At 44.4% G+C, this 14,463-nt stretch overlaps 1 protein-coding gene across 1 annotated transcript; it reads left to right on the plus strand.

The window, feature by feature from the left end:
* Positions 1-9,157: 9,157 nt before the first annotated feature.
* Positions 9,158-12,849, plus strand: LOC120654697 (chaperone protein ClpB1-like). Its single transcript, XM_039932312.1, has 6 exons — positions 9,158-9,812; positions 10,958-11,112; positions 11,470-11,810; positions 11,921-12,200; positions 12,283-12,480; positions 12,562-12,849. The coding sequence occupies exons 1-6, from the start codon at positions 9,176-9,178 to the stop codon at positions 12,847-12,849; spliced, it is 1,899 nt and encodes a 632-aa protein (XP_039788246.1). The 5' UTR covers positions 9,158-9,175.
* Positions 12,850-14,463: the final 1,614 nt, after the last annotated feature.

The following is a 14,463-nucleotide window of genomic DNA, read 5'->3' on the forward strand; positions in this document are numbered from 1 at the left end:
TGTTTGTGAAATATTATGGTCCGTTGTCATTTACGTGAAGCCACTAATTAGCTGTAAGAAATTTGACAGCTTGTTTTTTCTACAACCTTTTTAGATACTTCAATTCAATGTTACATCAATAATTTTATGGAAAGAAGGAAATGAACTCTTACAATCTTTCTCGCACAACAGCACGAGTTTCCATCACTCACCCTAGGAAGTTACTGTTCTCTGGTCCACACGTCAGCGAGACGGCGTTATCCCACGCAACGCAAAACCATGCTGTGTTCTCTGCTCTGCCTGTGTCTGGCAACCGTGCTGTGCCGTTGCGCGCCGGCGAGGCCGCAGACCGTCTGCAGCTGGATTACAGCCAGCCCCGGGGCCGCCGCCTGCACACCATTGGAGGGCGCACCCTTCGCCCCCACCTGACGCCTCCGGCTTCTTCCGCTTCTACTCCAGTTGCGAACGCCAACCGGGTGGGGCTTGGCGCCGGCAACCTGTTCGACGAAACGCTGGTTCGAGGTAACCAACCGTGAAGCCTGGCAGTGGCACTCTGGTTGCTGCTTCGATGATGGCGATCGAGCAGAAGAAATGGAGGGATGCCTGCTTGTGCAGTCGAGGAGATGGAGTGCTGCTGGTTGAGCCCAGCGATGCGTGGTGCTCGATGAATTAATTACAAGTGGTGTGCTCATTGGCCCTGCCTGGATGTAATGTGCTGTGTTGGGGAGTGTTTGTTGCTCGATCTGCTTCCATGCCTCCCATCAGCTTTGTGATCAGAAATTCAAAGATGGAATCGGTCGATCAGATCGGGTTAGAAATGCACAGAGCGTTCAAGCTGAAGAAACGAAAGTTCTGGGAAGCTGAGCAAACAGAGATGCAGAAATTCAGTGACACTACGCAATAACACAAACAATGCTACCGAGACAACAACGTTAAGTTACAGGGTCCAAAGGTTGCAGCGGCATTTTCATAAGGTTACAGCGACAACTTTAACCACAAGCTAACAGTGTACAAATTCTTTGTGCTAATGTGCTATAACAAGAACCACTTCTTCGTGAACATGCTGCAGAACGATTTCAGTTCATCCTTTCTGATACCTGTAACCAGCATCTTCTCCATCTACATTCTACATAATTGATGTCATCTCTCCCCGTGTGCTGGGTCAACAGGACTAACAGGCTGCATAGGATTGGTTGGGCACGGGGGGGAAGAAGGAATCCGCCGGCCGGTCCATGCAGCCGTGATGCATACCAGGAGCAGAGGGTGCCACAAGACCGGCGCCAAGGCCAGCATAAGGTGGTGCCGACGCCGCCGCCGTCTGGCTGAAGAAGCTTGAAATCTCAGCATCGGCGTTCAGGTTCGGTGAGGGCAGGTCTCCAATTGAACGCAGCAGCTCGTCAATGTCGAGGTTCTCCAGAAACTGAAAGCCATCCCAAGACGTGTCGATCCCAGAGGAGGTGAGGTCCTGACCCGCAGAAACTGTCGCCGGCGCTGCTGCGTGGTATTCTTCCCCATTGACGCCATTGCCATCAGCCTGCTCTGCCAGCACCGTGGTCGAACAGGTGGGATCTGATGAAGGCATGAGCACGTGGAGCATAGTATCATCCTCTGCATTCCCATCAGCCAGGTCTGCCAGCACCACCGAAGAACAGATGGGATCTGATGATGATGGCAGGAGCATGCCGAACAGAGTATCATCCTCCTCTGCCACACGGCGCCGGGCTGCGGTTGGAGCTGCTGATTCTTCGGCGGACGGATCTGCTTCTGCGCCCCTCTTCCTCTTCTTCCCGTGGCCGCTGAAGCGTATGCGGTAGAGCCTGAGCTGCGACTCGGCCAGGTGGTCCGGCGCGGTGATCGCGTACTCGTGCATCACCCACCCGGTGCTGCCCTTGTCGCCGGCGTGCTGGAAGCTGAGCGCCCTCTTCCGCCACTCCACCACCTCCGCGCCGACGCGCAGCTTCTGGCCGTCGGCGCAGGTCCTCTCCCCGTTCCAGAACCCGCCGCCCGCGCAGGTGCGCTTCTGCCGCGAGCCCTTGCTGGTCTTCGCCTGGCCCAGCGCGAAGAAGAAGGCGTCCTCCCTGCGCCCGTTCCGCTCGAGGAGCTCCCACGGCGGCGCGCTCAGCGGGTCGTCGTCGAGGATGAGCCCGTCCAGCGGGAGCGGCTGGCCCAGGACGCGGGGGAGGAGGTAGCTCGCCACGACGTCGCCGTCCTCGGGAGCGAAGAGGAAGCCCGGCGGGAGGCCGAGCGCGCGCGGGACCTCCATGGCGCCGCTCTGCTTCCTCCCGTAGCTGCTGAGGCGGATGTGGTAGAGCCTGAGCGGCGACCGGGCCAGGTCCTCCGGCGCTGTGACCGCGTACTCGTGCATCACCCACCCCGCGCTTCCCTTGTTGCCCGCGCCGCCGCAGTGGAAGTTGAGGGCTTTCTTCCGCCACGCCGCCTCCAGGACGCCGCCGGCGACGCGCAGCTTGTCGCCCTCCGCGCACGTCTTCTGGCCCTCCCACCAGCCGCCGCCCGCGCAGGTCCGCTTCTGCCGCGAGCCCTTCCCGCACCTCGCCTTCCCCTCCGCGAAGAAGAAGGCTTCCTCCCTGCGCCCATTCCGCTCGAGGAGCTCCCGCGGCGGCGCGCTCAGCGGGTCGTCGTCGAGGACGAGGCCGTCGAACGGGAGCGCCCAGCCCAGGAGGCGAGGAAGGAGGTAGTGCTCCACGGCCACCTCGTCCTCGGGGGCGAAGAGGAGGCCCGGCGGGAGTCCGGCCGCCGCCATCGCACCGCGCTCCGTCGCTCCGTGCGCCGGCTAGGGCACGCGATTTGCTTAGCTAGGGCGAGGGATTTGCTGGGGATTCACGCGTGGATGGAGGAGGGCGCGCGGGGCGCTTCTTCTTTATATTGGGGGCGAATCCGACTGGGCGCACGGAGATTTAATTATAGGATTTGTTTCTTGGCGGAGGGTTTATTGAATTTCTGTAATAATGAAACAAGCAGTCGGATTCACCGCTACTACTCCTCAATCACAGTTGGCAATCCGATCGGAGAGAAGGGTGCTAGTAGTTCAATTCTTACCGACCTGCTCCCGGTCTTTCCATTTGTCCATACAAATGACATCTATCAGCAGGATATATAGGAGAGATCGACACACTCTTCAACTTGGGTCTTGATCGAAGAGTGTAGCTCAAATAGAGCGACAAGACACAGCCTACAGTCTAGAGACCGTAGTTATCATGCATCAAACTACAAATTTATGGATTGGATCGAGAATTTAATTTTGAGAGAAAAAAAAAGCTGACTGTATGATTCTTGTTTTATGATATGTAGGCATGACAAAAGAGACACTAACAACTCCATGGAAATTAGCAGAACATGGCATCCATGCGAAGCCAACTAAGATACTAGGTGGACATTTTAAAAAATAGAGAAATTTTAGAAATTATCACAAAAATAAGAAATATCCGGCCATCAATCCGACAACACTAATCATAATAGTCATTGAATTCGTTATTTTCCTAATAAATTACTCATCTATGCAATTATGAAAATAGACTAAAGCAACCCCCTAAATATGTATCTAGATTACCCACCTCAGCCATTAAAAATATATAAAGTAACCCCTAATTTTTGTGTAAATTACCCACCTATGTCTTATAAAAATAATGCAGATAAGCCCCTACATTTGCATATAAAATATCCAACTGTATCATTCCTAAGAGTTAAAGTAACCCCTAAATCTGAATCTAAATTATATAATTATAACAAAGTATTAAAGTGCACCAACATAAACTTCTAAATTACTATTTCTATCATTATTAATATATTATTTATGCTATTGTTTATACAAAAACTACTACCCACGATATGTATTACCATATATTCATGTATGATGGAGGAGATAAGAATAATAATTCACAAACAAATGTTTCAATTATTTATTTATATATATATATATATATATATATATATATATATATATATATATATATATATATATATATATATATATATATATATATATAACATATGGAGGTGTGATGCAAATTGAAATATGTTGCAACTAGATAATGATACATATGGATTTTAGAGTACGTGCTAAAATATTTAATAGATGAAAGAGGACGTGAGATAGATGATTAGTATAATTATTAGCTATAAGTCTTATTTTTATATTAATTTTAATTAGCCTGTGCCGGAGCACAGGCACGGGTTGATAGGCTAGTGACAACTAATCTATGATCCTTTGTTGCAGAGCTCGAAGTCACGATGTGAAGCATACAATGGGGAAATGCAAAACTCGCACAATCAATGGTTTCCAATGCTAAGTATATATATGCTTCGAACTACTGGTGATGTAATACAAGATTCTTGTGATAACTTCATCAATCTTATTAAGATCCACCAAAATAGAATGAGTACATTGACGTCCATAATACTAGGGGCATGCGTACGTTCATAGTGATGAGTGTGTATCTACATTAGTTTCTAAAAAAGAATCTATCTGTGTCTTTTTCTCGTTACTATGAAACATAGCATCCTAATTCTCCTCCCTTGTTTGGGAGTTACTTCTATTTTACCTAAAAATGTTTATTAGAGAGCAACATGTATTCTACTGCCGGCCTCTCAATTCCATCAAGTTGGCTTGTAATATTCCCTTCTAATATCCAAACTATTGTCCTATGTAGGGTGTGAAAGTACCAGTTTCTTAATTGAAACTTGCGTCAATTTAACACGATAATTATGCCACATATTTCCTGCAGTGAACTTTATTTTGAAACATATTGGCAAATGTGTATGTGCTTTGTCACTGATTTTTTTCTACGATGGGTTTTCTTCGATACATATTTTGTTGTGTTTTCACGTTCTCATAGTATTCGAGTCCATTTAGATTACAATATATATGCTTTGAATCCACCCGTCGTTAATGCTGTTGGACCAAACCAAAATTTCTGGGGGAAACACTGTGTGTTTTAGAAATAGTATAAAAATAAAAAGATAAAGATTTATCATCATCGGATCCACATTTGTTGCTCCTGTCGTGCTACCTCATACTCTCTTTGCTTTTATTTATTACTTATTATATAAGTATCATATTTGTTTAGTTTGACAAACCTTTGACCATGAATGTGAGGTTCACCTCATAATTTGTTTGGAAAAATGGTATATGAAGGAAACAACATGGTTGAGATAAAGTTGTGGCATGATCCAATGACCAAAAGACTATGATGATAGAGCTACAAGGATCAAGATTTCCATTTGGGTTTTAGTCTTTGGACAATTGTATCTTGTTTCATGAATAAATTTACCTTTTCCTCTCTCTTATTAATTTGACTGGTGCAAAATGTCTATGATATCTACAACTCGAGTAGTGGTTTGGTGGGACCTATGATGGCGGGACATGGAGAGAGAGTGTAAGGATCACCGGGGTGTCCGACCGTAGAGGGGGAGGGGGTGAATAGGGTCGCTAATCGCTTTCTAACCTAGGGCTCAATCTATTTGCATAAGATAAACCTAACACGTCATACACATGCTAGTTATGACTAAGGTTTATCTATGCTACTCTCTACTTACCCCTAAAAGACTTGCAACCTATAGCCAATCCTAATCAAACTAACTAGGAAAGTAAAGGCACACAAGATAGAGTAAATGCGGAAACGTAATACGGTAAGTAAAGAGGTAAGGGAGAGAATATGCAAACTCCCGTGAAGACACAAACACACAATTTAACGTGGTTCGGTTAGAACACCAAGTCCCTCCCTACGTCCACGGCCACTTGTCCAACAAGAACAAGTGTGATGCCGAGTCTCTTCGCTTGATCACCGTCTTGCATTCGTCACCAAGCCTTCCAGCAAGCAAAGGCTAAGTGACGCCAAGTCACCAAGACAAGGCCACCGCCACCGTCTCTCTCGAAGCGTCACCAATGGCACCGTCTTCACTATCGGAGCTTCTCACCAAGAGGGGTCTCCTTCCCCGCACAAAGTGTCGTTGCCTCTCCACAGCAAGTCGGAGGGTCACCCGACGAGTACACGGTTGCTTGCCACATCAAGACTTTGCTTAAGGGAGCTCTCGCAAGAACTAAACCCTATACAAGTGCACAAAGCACTCTCTCAAAGCTTCTCACAAGCTAGATATGGCACTAAGCTTTGCTAGGATGGTTGGAGATGTTAGTTTGCTTGGGCAACACTTCCTTCAACTTTTCTGGCATCCAACCATATGCAGCAACCGACCTTGGGGGTATATATAGCCCACACACCCCAAAAGAGCCGTTGGGAAAGCTGACAAAATTCCTTAACGCCGGTTAAATCGACGCTCCATTTTTGTCATGACCGGTTCAACCTGTGAATGCTATTTCCCAGCAATTAGCCGTTACTGCTCCAATGGCTACTTGATCAATTGCACCGATGCTCTTGAATTCATCGTCGGTTTAACCGGTGAGTGCAAGTTCAGAAATCCCCCGAAAAATGGAGTCTCTGGACAACTGCACCGACGCAATTGACCGATGATAGCAAAATATCTCTATCTTATTTGTTTTGACTTGATTTCTTCACGGTCTCTTCAATTCTTTGTCCTTTGGACCGAAGAGGGGGCGGAACCACCGTAGGGGCGGCCCTTCGGGCCTAGTTATGCCTATCTTCTCCTTGTTATCACTTGAACCTAAAAGCCTGAGAATGGTCATCTTAACAATCATATTAGTCCAAGTGTTGTGTTGTCTATATCAATCACCAAAATATTATATTGAAATATGGCATGAGAGGCCATTTTCGCTACAGAGGGGAGAGTGAGGTTGGAATCATTTAGTTTCTTTGGAAAATTAACATAGGGCAAAGGAAAGGACAATGGAGGTTAACTTCACAATCCAACAGCCTAGAGATGGTGACACTGAGCAATGACGATCAATATTTCCTTCTCTAGGTTTAGATCTTCAAAAATTTGTATCTTGTTCTATATATGGATCCTATAGAAGATATAACTTTTCCATTTTCTCTTTGTTAATTTTATTGGTACCATAATTCTAGGATATCTAGGACTCCAGTAGTGGTTTTGTGGGAGGTGGCTCATGGCGTGTCAGCACCATTGTCACTGTGGAGAGTAGGAGTGGGTGATAGTCCTACACCTTGGGGCACACTGGTAATAGGTGTAGGGTTAGGAGAGCCAGGTTGGAACCTCAAAGTTTTTTTTTGAAATATGGCAAAAGACAAAGAAAATATGGATGGAAAATCATGTTGTTGCCCAAATAATATGTTGACATGGAGGAAAATGGGTGAATATTTCCGTCTAGGTTTCCCACACTACATACATAGATCCTATTGGTGATATGGTTTTTTCCCTCCTTATATGTTAATTTTTTGGTGATATAATGCCTAGGATATCTAGGACTCATGTAGAGATTTGATTGAGGTAGCATATGGCGCATCAACACTGTCGCCGTTGTGGAGAGCAGGAGTGGGTGCTAGTCCTATACCTAGAGGACTATGGCGACAACAAGTGGAGGGATGTGAGAGTGAGTTTGGAACATTATAATTTCTTTGGAAAACAATAGAGGACAAAAGAAAGCATGGTGGAGGTGAAATTGTTGCAAAATCAAATAACAGAGAACAACGAGAATAGAGATTTCTATCTAGGTTTCGATTTTTAGAAATTAATATATCATGTATTATATATGGATCTTGTAGAAGATATCAATTTCCTTTTTTATCTTTGTTCATTTTATTGGTACCATAAGTCTAGCATACCTAGAACTCGAGTAATGGTTTAATGGAAGGTGGCGTGATGCATCGCCTCCACTATCACTGCGGAGAGCAGAAGCGGGTTCCATTAGTTCCTCCTATGCCTTGAGGCATGTGCGTGGCGGGTGTGGGACGTGCTGGTGATAGATGCAGGCAGGGGAGAGCTAGTTTGGAATCACGTAATTTATTCTTAAAGACGATAGTGGACAAAGAAAAGATCGGTGGAGATATAGTTGTTGCCTGAAGACTATGTTGATATGGAGTAATGAGGATTGGGATTCCCATCTAGATTTCGATCTTCAATCGTATATATTTGTAATATATATATATCCTATTCGAGATATCTGGGACTTTATGTAATGATTTGGTGAGTGGCATATGACGTGCCAACATCTCTGTTGTTGTGAAGAGTAGGGCTGCAGGATCGGATGGTAGTCCTGCTTCACCTGGCCATAATGCTTGACAGATGGAGGGAGGGAAGTGTGGAAACTAATAATTTATTTGGAGAAATGACACAGGGAAAATGAAATGATGGTTCGGATACACCTATGGCATAACCCAACCACCAGGAGACTATGACGACTCAGAGCAACGAGGATTGAGATTTCCATCTAGATTTGGATCTTTGAACATTTACGTATATACTCTAAATATCCTATTGAAGATATCACTTTCCTCATTATTTGAATATTTTAGTCGTGCTATTATTTTTGGATATCCAAGAGACGTGAACCGATGGATATCACCACCGCCCGCCACCGATATATATGGACCCCTTGACCCCTTGAGACACACAACCTCATCCTAGAAAACCTCATTCCTCACTGGAGAGAGCACATCACCTCACCGGCTTCGTCTCCGATTCCGACCCGTATAGGCAGCCCTCTACAAAAATGGCCCCACCACCATCAGCACCAGCCTCCTCCTCCACACCCAAAACCCCAACATTTCCAGTTCATTCAGATCCGATGCAACCCGCCATGTCCACCCCACTGGCCAACATGCTCAGGCACACCAACAACTTGGGCATGCCACCGATGCCATCGGTCTTCGCCGTCCATCGTCACCACGCGGCCTCTGTAGCAGACTTGTCTGCCTCAGTAGTCTCCTTGAGCAAAAACTCGTTCTCTGTGGCTGACGTGTTGGAGAATTTGGCATCCCAGTTGCGGGGATCCGTGGCTGCATCTTACTCCAATGTGCCGCACCATGTTTCCCTGCCTGCAGCGGGGCCTTCTACTGCTGCGGTCTTACAGTGGAATGGGAGAAGCCAGGCACTACCTGCGGTCGCCACCCCTACTCCTTCCTCACTGGCCCCAGCCACGTTGGGTGTCTTACCAAGGGAAACACTTCATTCTCAATCAATTGTGCAGAGCGGTTCGACGACACCGGTAAACATGAATTTGGCGACCACCCTGCTAGGAGGATCCGGATCCGCCACTGCTACTCTCAAGCCAAAGGCATCGGCTTTGGAGGTGTATGGTCGCGACATGATGACCACGGTTAGCAAGACCGACCCGGTGATCGGCCGTGATGATGAGATCAACCGCGTCATTTGTGTCCTTTGTCGCCGAACGAAGAACAGTGCCATCCTTGTTGGTGCACCCGGAGTGGGCAAGACCTCCATTGCCGAGGGAATTGCTCAGCGCATTGTGGTGGGAAATGTCCCTGCTGCGCTCACTGGGGCACGCATCATGGAGCTCGACCTCGGTGCGATGGTGGCTGCAACCACATTGCGGGGCATGTTCGAGGAGCGCATCAAGAATGTGATCCAAGAAGCGGAGGATGCCAACGGCAAGGTGATCCTATTCATTGACGAGATGCACATGCTCCTTGGTGCCAACAACATTAGCAGCATGGGCGCTGCCAATCTGCTGAAGCCGGCGTTGGCTCGCGGCCGCATTCGCTGTGTGGGCGCCACCACATTTGAGGAATATCGCAAGTACATCGAGAAGGATGCTGCGTTTGAAAGACGGTTCGAGAAGGTGCTCGTTGACGAAACGAGCTTATCGGCAACCATTGCCATTCTGCGGGGCCTAAAGAAGAGATATGAAGAACACCATCACACCATAATCCAGGATGCTGCCATTGTAGCCGCTGCCCGTCTTGCCAACCGGTACATCACTGGTGAGTTTAATTTTTGATCACTTGGATGGGGGTGTTGCTTTGTATGTTTGTGTAGAGCTAATAAATTGGAGAGGCACAAATTGTTATATGCTTAGGTTCCATTTTAGAGATAACAGTACACATGATTATGGTGAATTTCAGGTTAGGCTAGTAGAATGAACATGCACATTACATTGCTGGAACTAGTCTTTAATCCGGATTCTATTCTCTTTTAGAAAATTGGTTCAGTTAACTTTCTTTGTTTAATATATTTCAAAGCTGATCTTGAACATGTGTTTTTTAAGTTTTACCCTTTGTTTGTAAGTTATGTTAACCTAGACAATGGTTAGTAAAATATCTTGGTTTTGATTCTTGTTTCCCTGCTGAATCTCTTTTCTTGTTTCTTTGTATGTCAATACGAGATTCAATAAAAAAAGTTCACTAATGATAAACTATATACATTCAAACTGACTCCCTACCTAGAGCAAATTTCAAGAACTCTCTGCCATTTTTAGAGGTTGCTTCTGAAAAAAAAAATAAAGTGGCTCGATCAGAATTCTTGCTTAAGAAAAAAAACTTGGATATTAAGTTACATATATAGTTTGTGATAAATTTCCCACTTTTTTGTATGATCACTAGAAAGTTGATCCCAAAATTGTGCTTAAGTTGTAACCTTGTTTCTTATATGACACAATAGCTGTAGAAAGTATTACACAAAACCTTATTTTAATTTTGGTTTCTCCAAGTGTTTCTTATCAATTGCATTTTAAGTTGGTTGTTGCAGTTTGTGTACTTGAAAACCTTTCTGCATTCTTCTTGTTGAAATTAATGTCTCAATTATGAAATTTACCTGCATTTGCATAGTGTTCAAAAAATATTATTATTGTTTTTCTTGAAAAATATGTTACATATATTGGAAATAGGATCAGGCTTGGATCTTTGCTGAGTACATCCTGGTTGTACATGCTTCCTTTTTTGCCATAAACCGTCATAACTGATAGAGTAGTGTAGCATGTTATGGAGGTTCTTATGCTAGGAGAGAATATTTGACACAACTGTGGAAATAAACTAAAAACATACCTAATATGATTTGGTGTAGGGCTGAGGGAAAGATTTAATTGCTTCCTACTAAACTTGATGGGTTCACTTTATTCATATTCTTAAAGGTCGTCAATTTCCTGATAAGGCAATTGATATTATCGATGAAGCAAGTGCCATCACAAGAATTCATACTGACAACCAGCTGAAAGGGAGCAACATGCAACGTAACCCTGTGGATGCTCTGAAGAAAGCAATTGTTTGCCCAGAACAAATTGCCCAGGCATGTTATCTTTATTCTTGTGTTAAAACTTGTTCGTTAATACTGAACAATAGGTAAGCTATACTAATATCTCACCGGTTTAATATGTTTATTGACAATTTGTTGACATTACCTTCTCACATCTTAGACAACTCCAGTACAACATATGATCTTTCTGGGAAATCATTGTTTATGAGTAGTTATGTCAAAATATAAAATCAAGTGAGAAGATCACATTTTTACACTTTTATTTTAGTTAACAGCTTTATTTGTTTAACTAGAATGACAAATGCTAGATTCTTAACTTCTAGTTTTCTTTTTGTGGGAGTGGTCCACAATCTCACTGCCTTTCTTGGTTGTTTTGTAACACTGCTTTAGGTTGTGAGCCGATTGACTGGCATTCCAGTCAATTCACTCGCCCAGGATGAGAAGGTAAAGCTAATGTACCTAGCAGATAGGCTGCAAGAGCGAATAATTGGCCAGCAAGAAGCAATCAATTTGGTTGCACATGCAGTGTTAAGGTCAAGGACTGGGCTAGATCAACCTGGCCAACCAATAGGATCTTTTCTTTTCTTGGGCTCAACTGGTGTTGGCAAGACAGAACTTGCAAAGGCTCTTGCAGAACAACTGTTTGGCAGTGAAAGGATGTTGATCCGGTTCGACATGACTGAGTTTGTTGGCAGTCACTCGGTGCTACGTCTCATTGGAGCACCTCCTAGGTTTTATACATTTTTCACTCTCTCCTTACTGTTTGCTGGATATTTTCTCACACTTTGTTGACTTTCGTACCAATTTTATTTTTTTAACAACATTTCTCTGTTGCTTGAAGCTATCAAGGCCACGACGATGGAGGACAACTAACCGAGAAAGTCAAGCAACGGCCATACAGTGCAATCCTTTTTGATGAAATTGAGAAGGCGGACCCTGCAGTGTTTAATGTTTTCCTCCAGCTACTTGATGATGGTGTTTTGACCGACGGCAAAGGAAAAACTGTAGATTTTAAGAATACCATCATTATTATGACTTCAAATCTTGGAGCTGAGTACCTAATGGAAGCGATGACCGGTGAAAAATCGATGGAGGCTGCACGTGACCTCGTCATCAAGCAGGTTCGCACGACCTAATTGCTCCAAATGTTCAATCATATAGTATGATGATAGCGTCGATCAAAAACAGTTTTTGCTCTTGCAGGCAGAGAAACATTTCAAACCTGAGTTCCTGAATAGGCTCAGTGAGATTGTGGTATTTGAGCCACTCTCACAAGATAAAATGAGGGTGGTTGCTAATGTTCAGATGAAAGCCATCATTGCTCGTTTAGCTGAAAAGGGCATCAATATAATTGCAAGTGAGGCTGTTCTGGATGTTGTCTTGTCTGAATCACACAACCCAGTAAGCATGATACCATCTTTTCTGCTAACATACATGAATGTGGTCTGTTTTCTTCTCATAATATACCTACATCTTCCTCAGCTTTATGGTGCAAGGCCCATAAGGAGGTGGCTGCAAAAGAATGTGATGACAAAACTTGCTGAGATGTTTGTTAAAGGGGAAATAGATAAAGAAACTACTGTCATCATCGATGCTTCTGAAGATAGGAAAGATCTGAAGTATAAAGTACTAAAGAATGCACGCACCCTAGGGAAGAGGCCTCTCATAATGGAGATTTCACGTGACTCCGACAGTGACGATGACATTGACCTTAATGCTCCTATAGTAAAGAAAACGAAGGGGATAGTCATATCATCTGACTGGAAGTGAATTTAGTTGAAGTGCTAATGTGGTTGTGCATCAGTTGTATGTTGAACTAGATTATCGAAGAAGTGCAAACTGTTTTGTTCTTTCGGGGTATTGTAAGGTTTGGTGTCGATCGAGCTACTATTTATGTACTTTTGCTACCTTCCTATATTGTCGTCAGCATCCCAATGACTTGATACTGTCATACTGATTTTGAAGACTAGGGTATGCATGGTTGCACAAATCTGGGTTACCAAATATAGGTCTTGGTCATTGAATTCTTTGGAGTGCTTCAACTTTGGGGGCCCTTTTGTGTTTATAGACGGGCACAACATGAACATAAAACGGTTCACCTACCTTCTAAAAATAATTATATTCTCATTTGCTAAGAGTTATGGTGCGTTTGGCCGAGCCCCCAGAGCTTATTCTCTGTTGAATCTAGTAGGAGCACTGCCAAACAATTTTCTAGAAAGAAGTGGTTCTATGTTAATTCTGTGAAGTGATTATGTGAAATAAACTAAGAGTCTGGGAGCTAAAAAAGTAGCTTCTTCTAATTCTGTGAAGTGATTCTCAGAGAATTAGCTCCATAAAGAATCAGATTCAGATGGAGCTGTACCAAACATGCCCATATAGAGTTACAATCTTGGGGCACTGATCCTCAACCTGTTGCTGAATGAATTCTCCAACATTTAATTGAAGATGGTCAGTTGTTGGTCTTTGCCAAGATATCTGCTTCATATCATTTCGTGCCTGATTGTCTTATAACTATTGTATCGTTCCTGATCACACCGTCAGTTCTTTTTCCTTTTGGATCCTCTGGTTGGCTTGCCTTGATCTGCAGGTGATGCTCCACACTACTTCAGGAAGTTCATTGTGTCTCTTCTGGAGTACTACGCTTTAGTGCTTTACCATTGGTGTAACATCTCGGATTTTTTCGGAATGTTATAAGAGTAAAAAAAATGTGAATTTCAAAATATTGGTGGCAGTGTTGTAATTTTATCCACGTAAGTAGGAATTCTACCTCTCTAAAAGTCCTAGTAATTAAAATTTTGTTTTGAGATAAGAGAATTATTTTGCTAGTGTGAAAACATTTGGAGTTATTTGAATCTTTTTGAATCTACCTTGTTCAAATGACTTTGAATGATTTTTGTTTGAATTGTGTGGAATTTAGTTTGAACTGGGCTATTCAAACTAAATTCAAAAACTAACAAAAACCCCTAACATAACCAGGACGAAACCCACCTGGACCCAACCCCCAAAGGCCAATGCGGGCTGCTACACCCGCCACATCGACCCATCCCACAGCGCCATTCCGGCCTGCTCGCCTTGATCCACCGGCCCACTTCGGCCAGCCTAAACCGGCCAAGCTTGCACCGCCCGGCCTGTTCGCGCGTGCGCACCCACGCGCACATGGCCCAAGCCAGCCAACATCGCCGGCCCAACTCCCCGGCGGCCTGCTTCCGTCCCGCTCCACGCCGCCTCATGCAGACAGGTGGGATCCACCTGTCAAAAATGTTTAAACACTAGAAAATTCATAATAAATTAATTGGAGCTCCAAAAATTATGAAACCAGTTTTATAATTCTTCTAAAATCAAGCTCTACCTGTTAGAATAGGTTTTGTTAAGTGATTGGATCTT

This window comes from Panicum virgatum, chromosome 1K, assembly GCF_016808335.1.
Source record: "Panicum virgatum strain AP13 chromosome 1K, P.virgatum_v5, whole genome shotgun sequence".
NCBI classification, from domain to species: Eukaryota; Viridiplantae; Streptophyta; class Magnoliopsida; order Poales; family Poaceae; genus Panicum; species Panicum virgatum.

Coding starts and splice junctions, on each gene's coding strand:
- LOC120654697 (XM_039932312.1), top strand. CDS start 9,176: ATGATGACCACGGTTAGCAAGACCGACCCGGTGATCGGCCGTGATGAT. Junction 12,201..12,282: donor GTGACCTCGTCATCAAGCAG/GTTCGCACGACC, acceptor TTGCTCTTGCAG/GCAGAGAAACATTTCAAACC. Junction 12,481..12,561: donor TGTCTGAATCACACAACCCA/GTAAGCATGATA, acceptor CATCTTCCTCAG/CTTTATGGTGCAAGGCCCAT.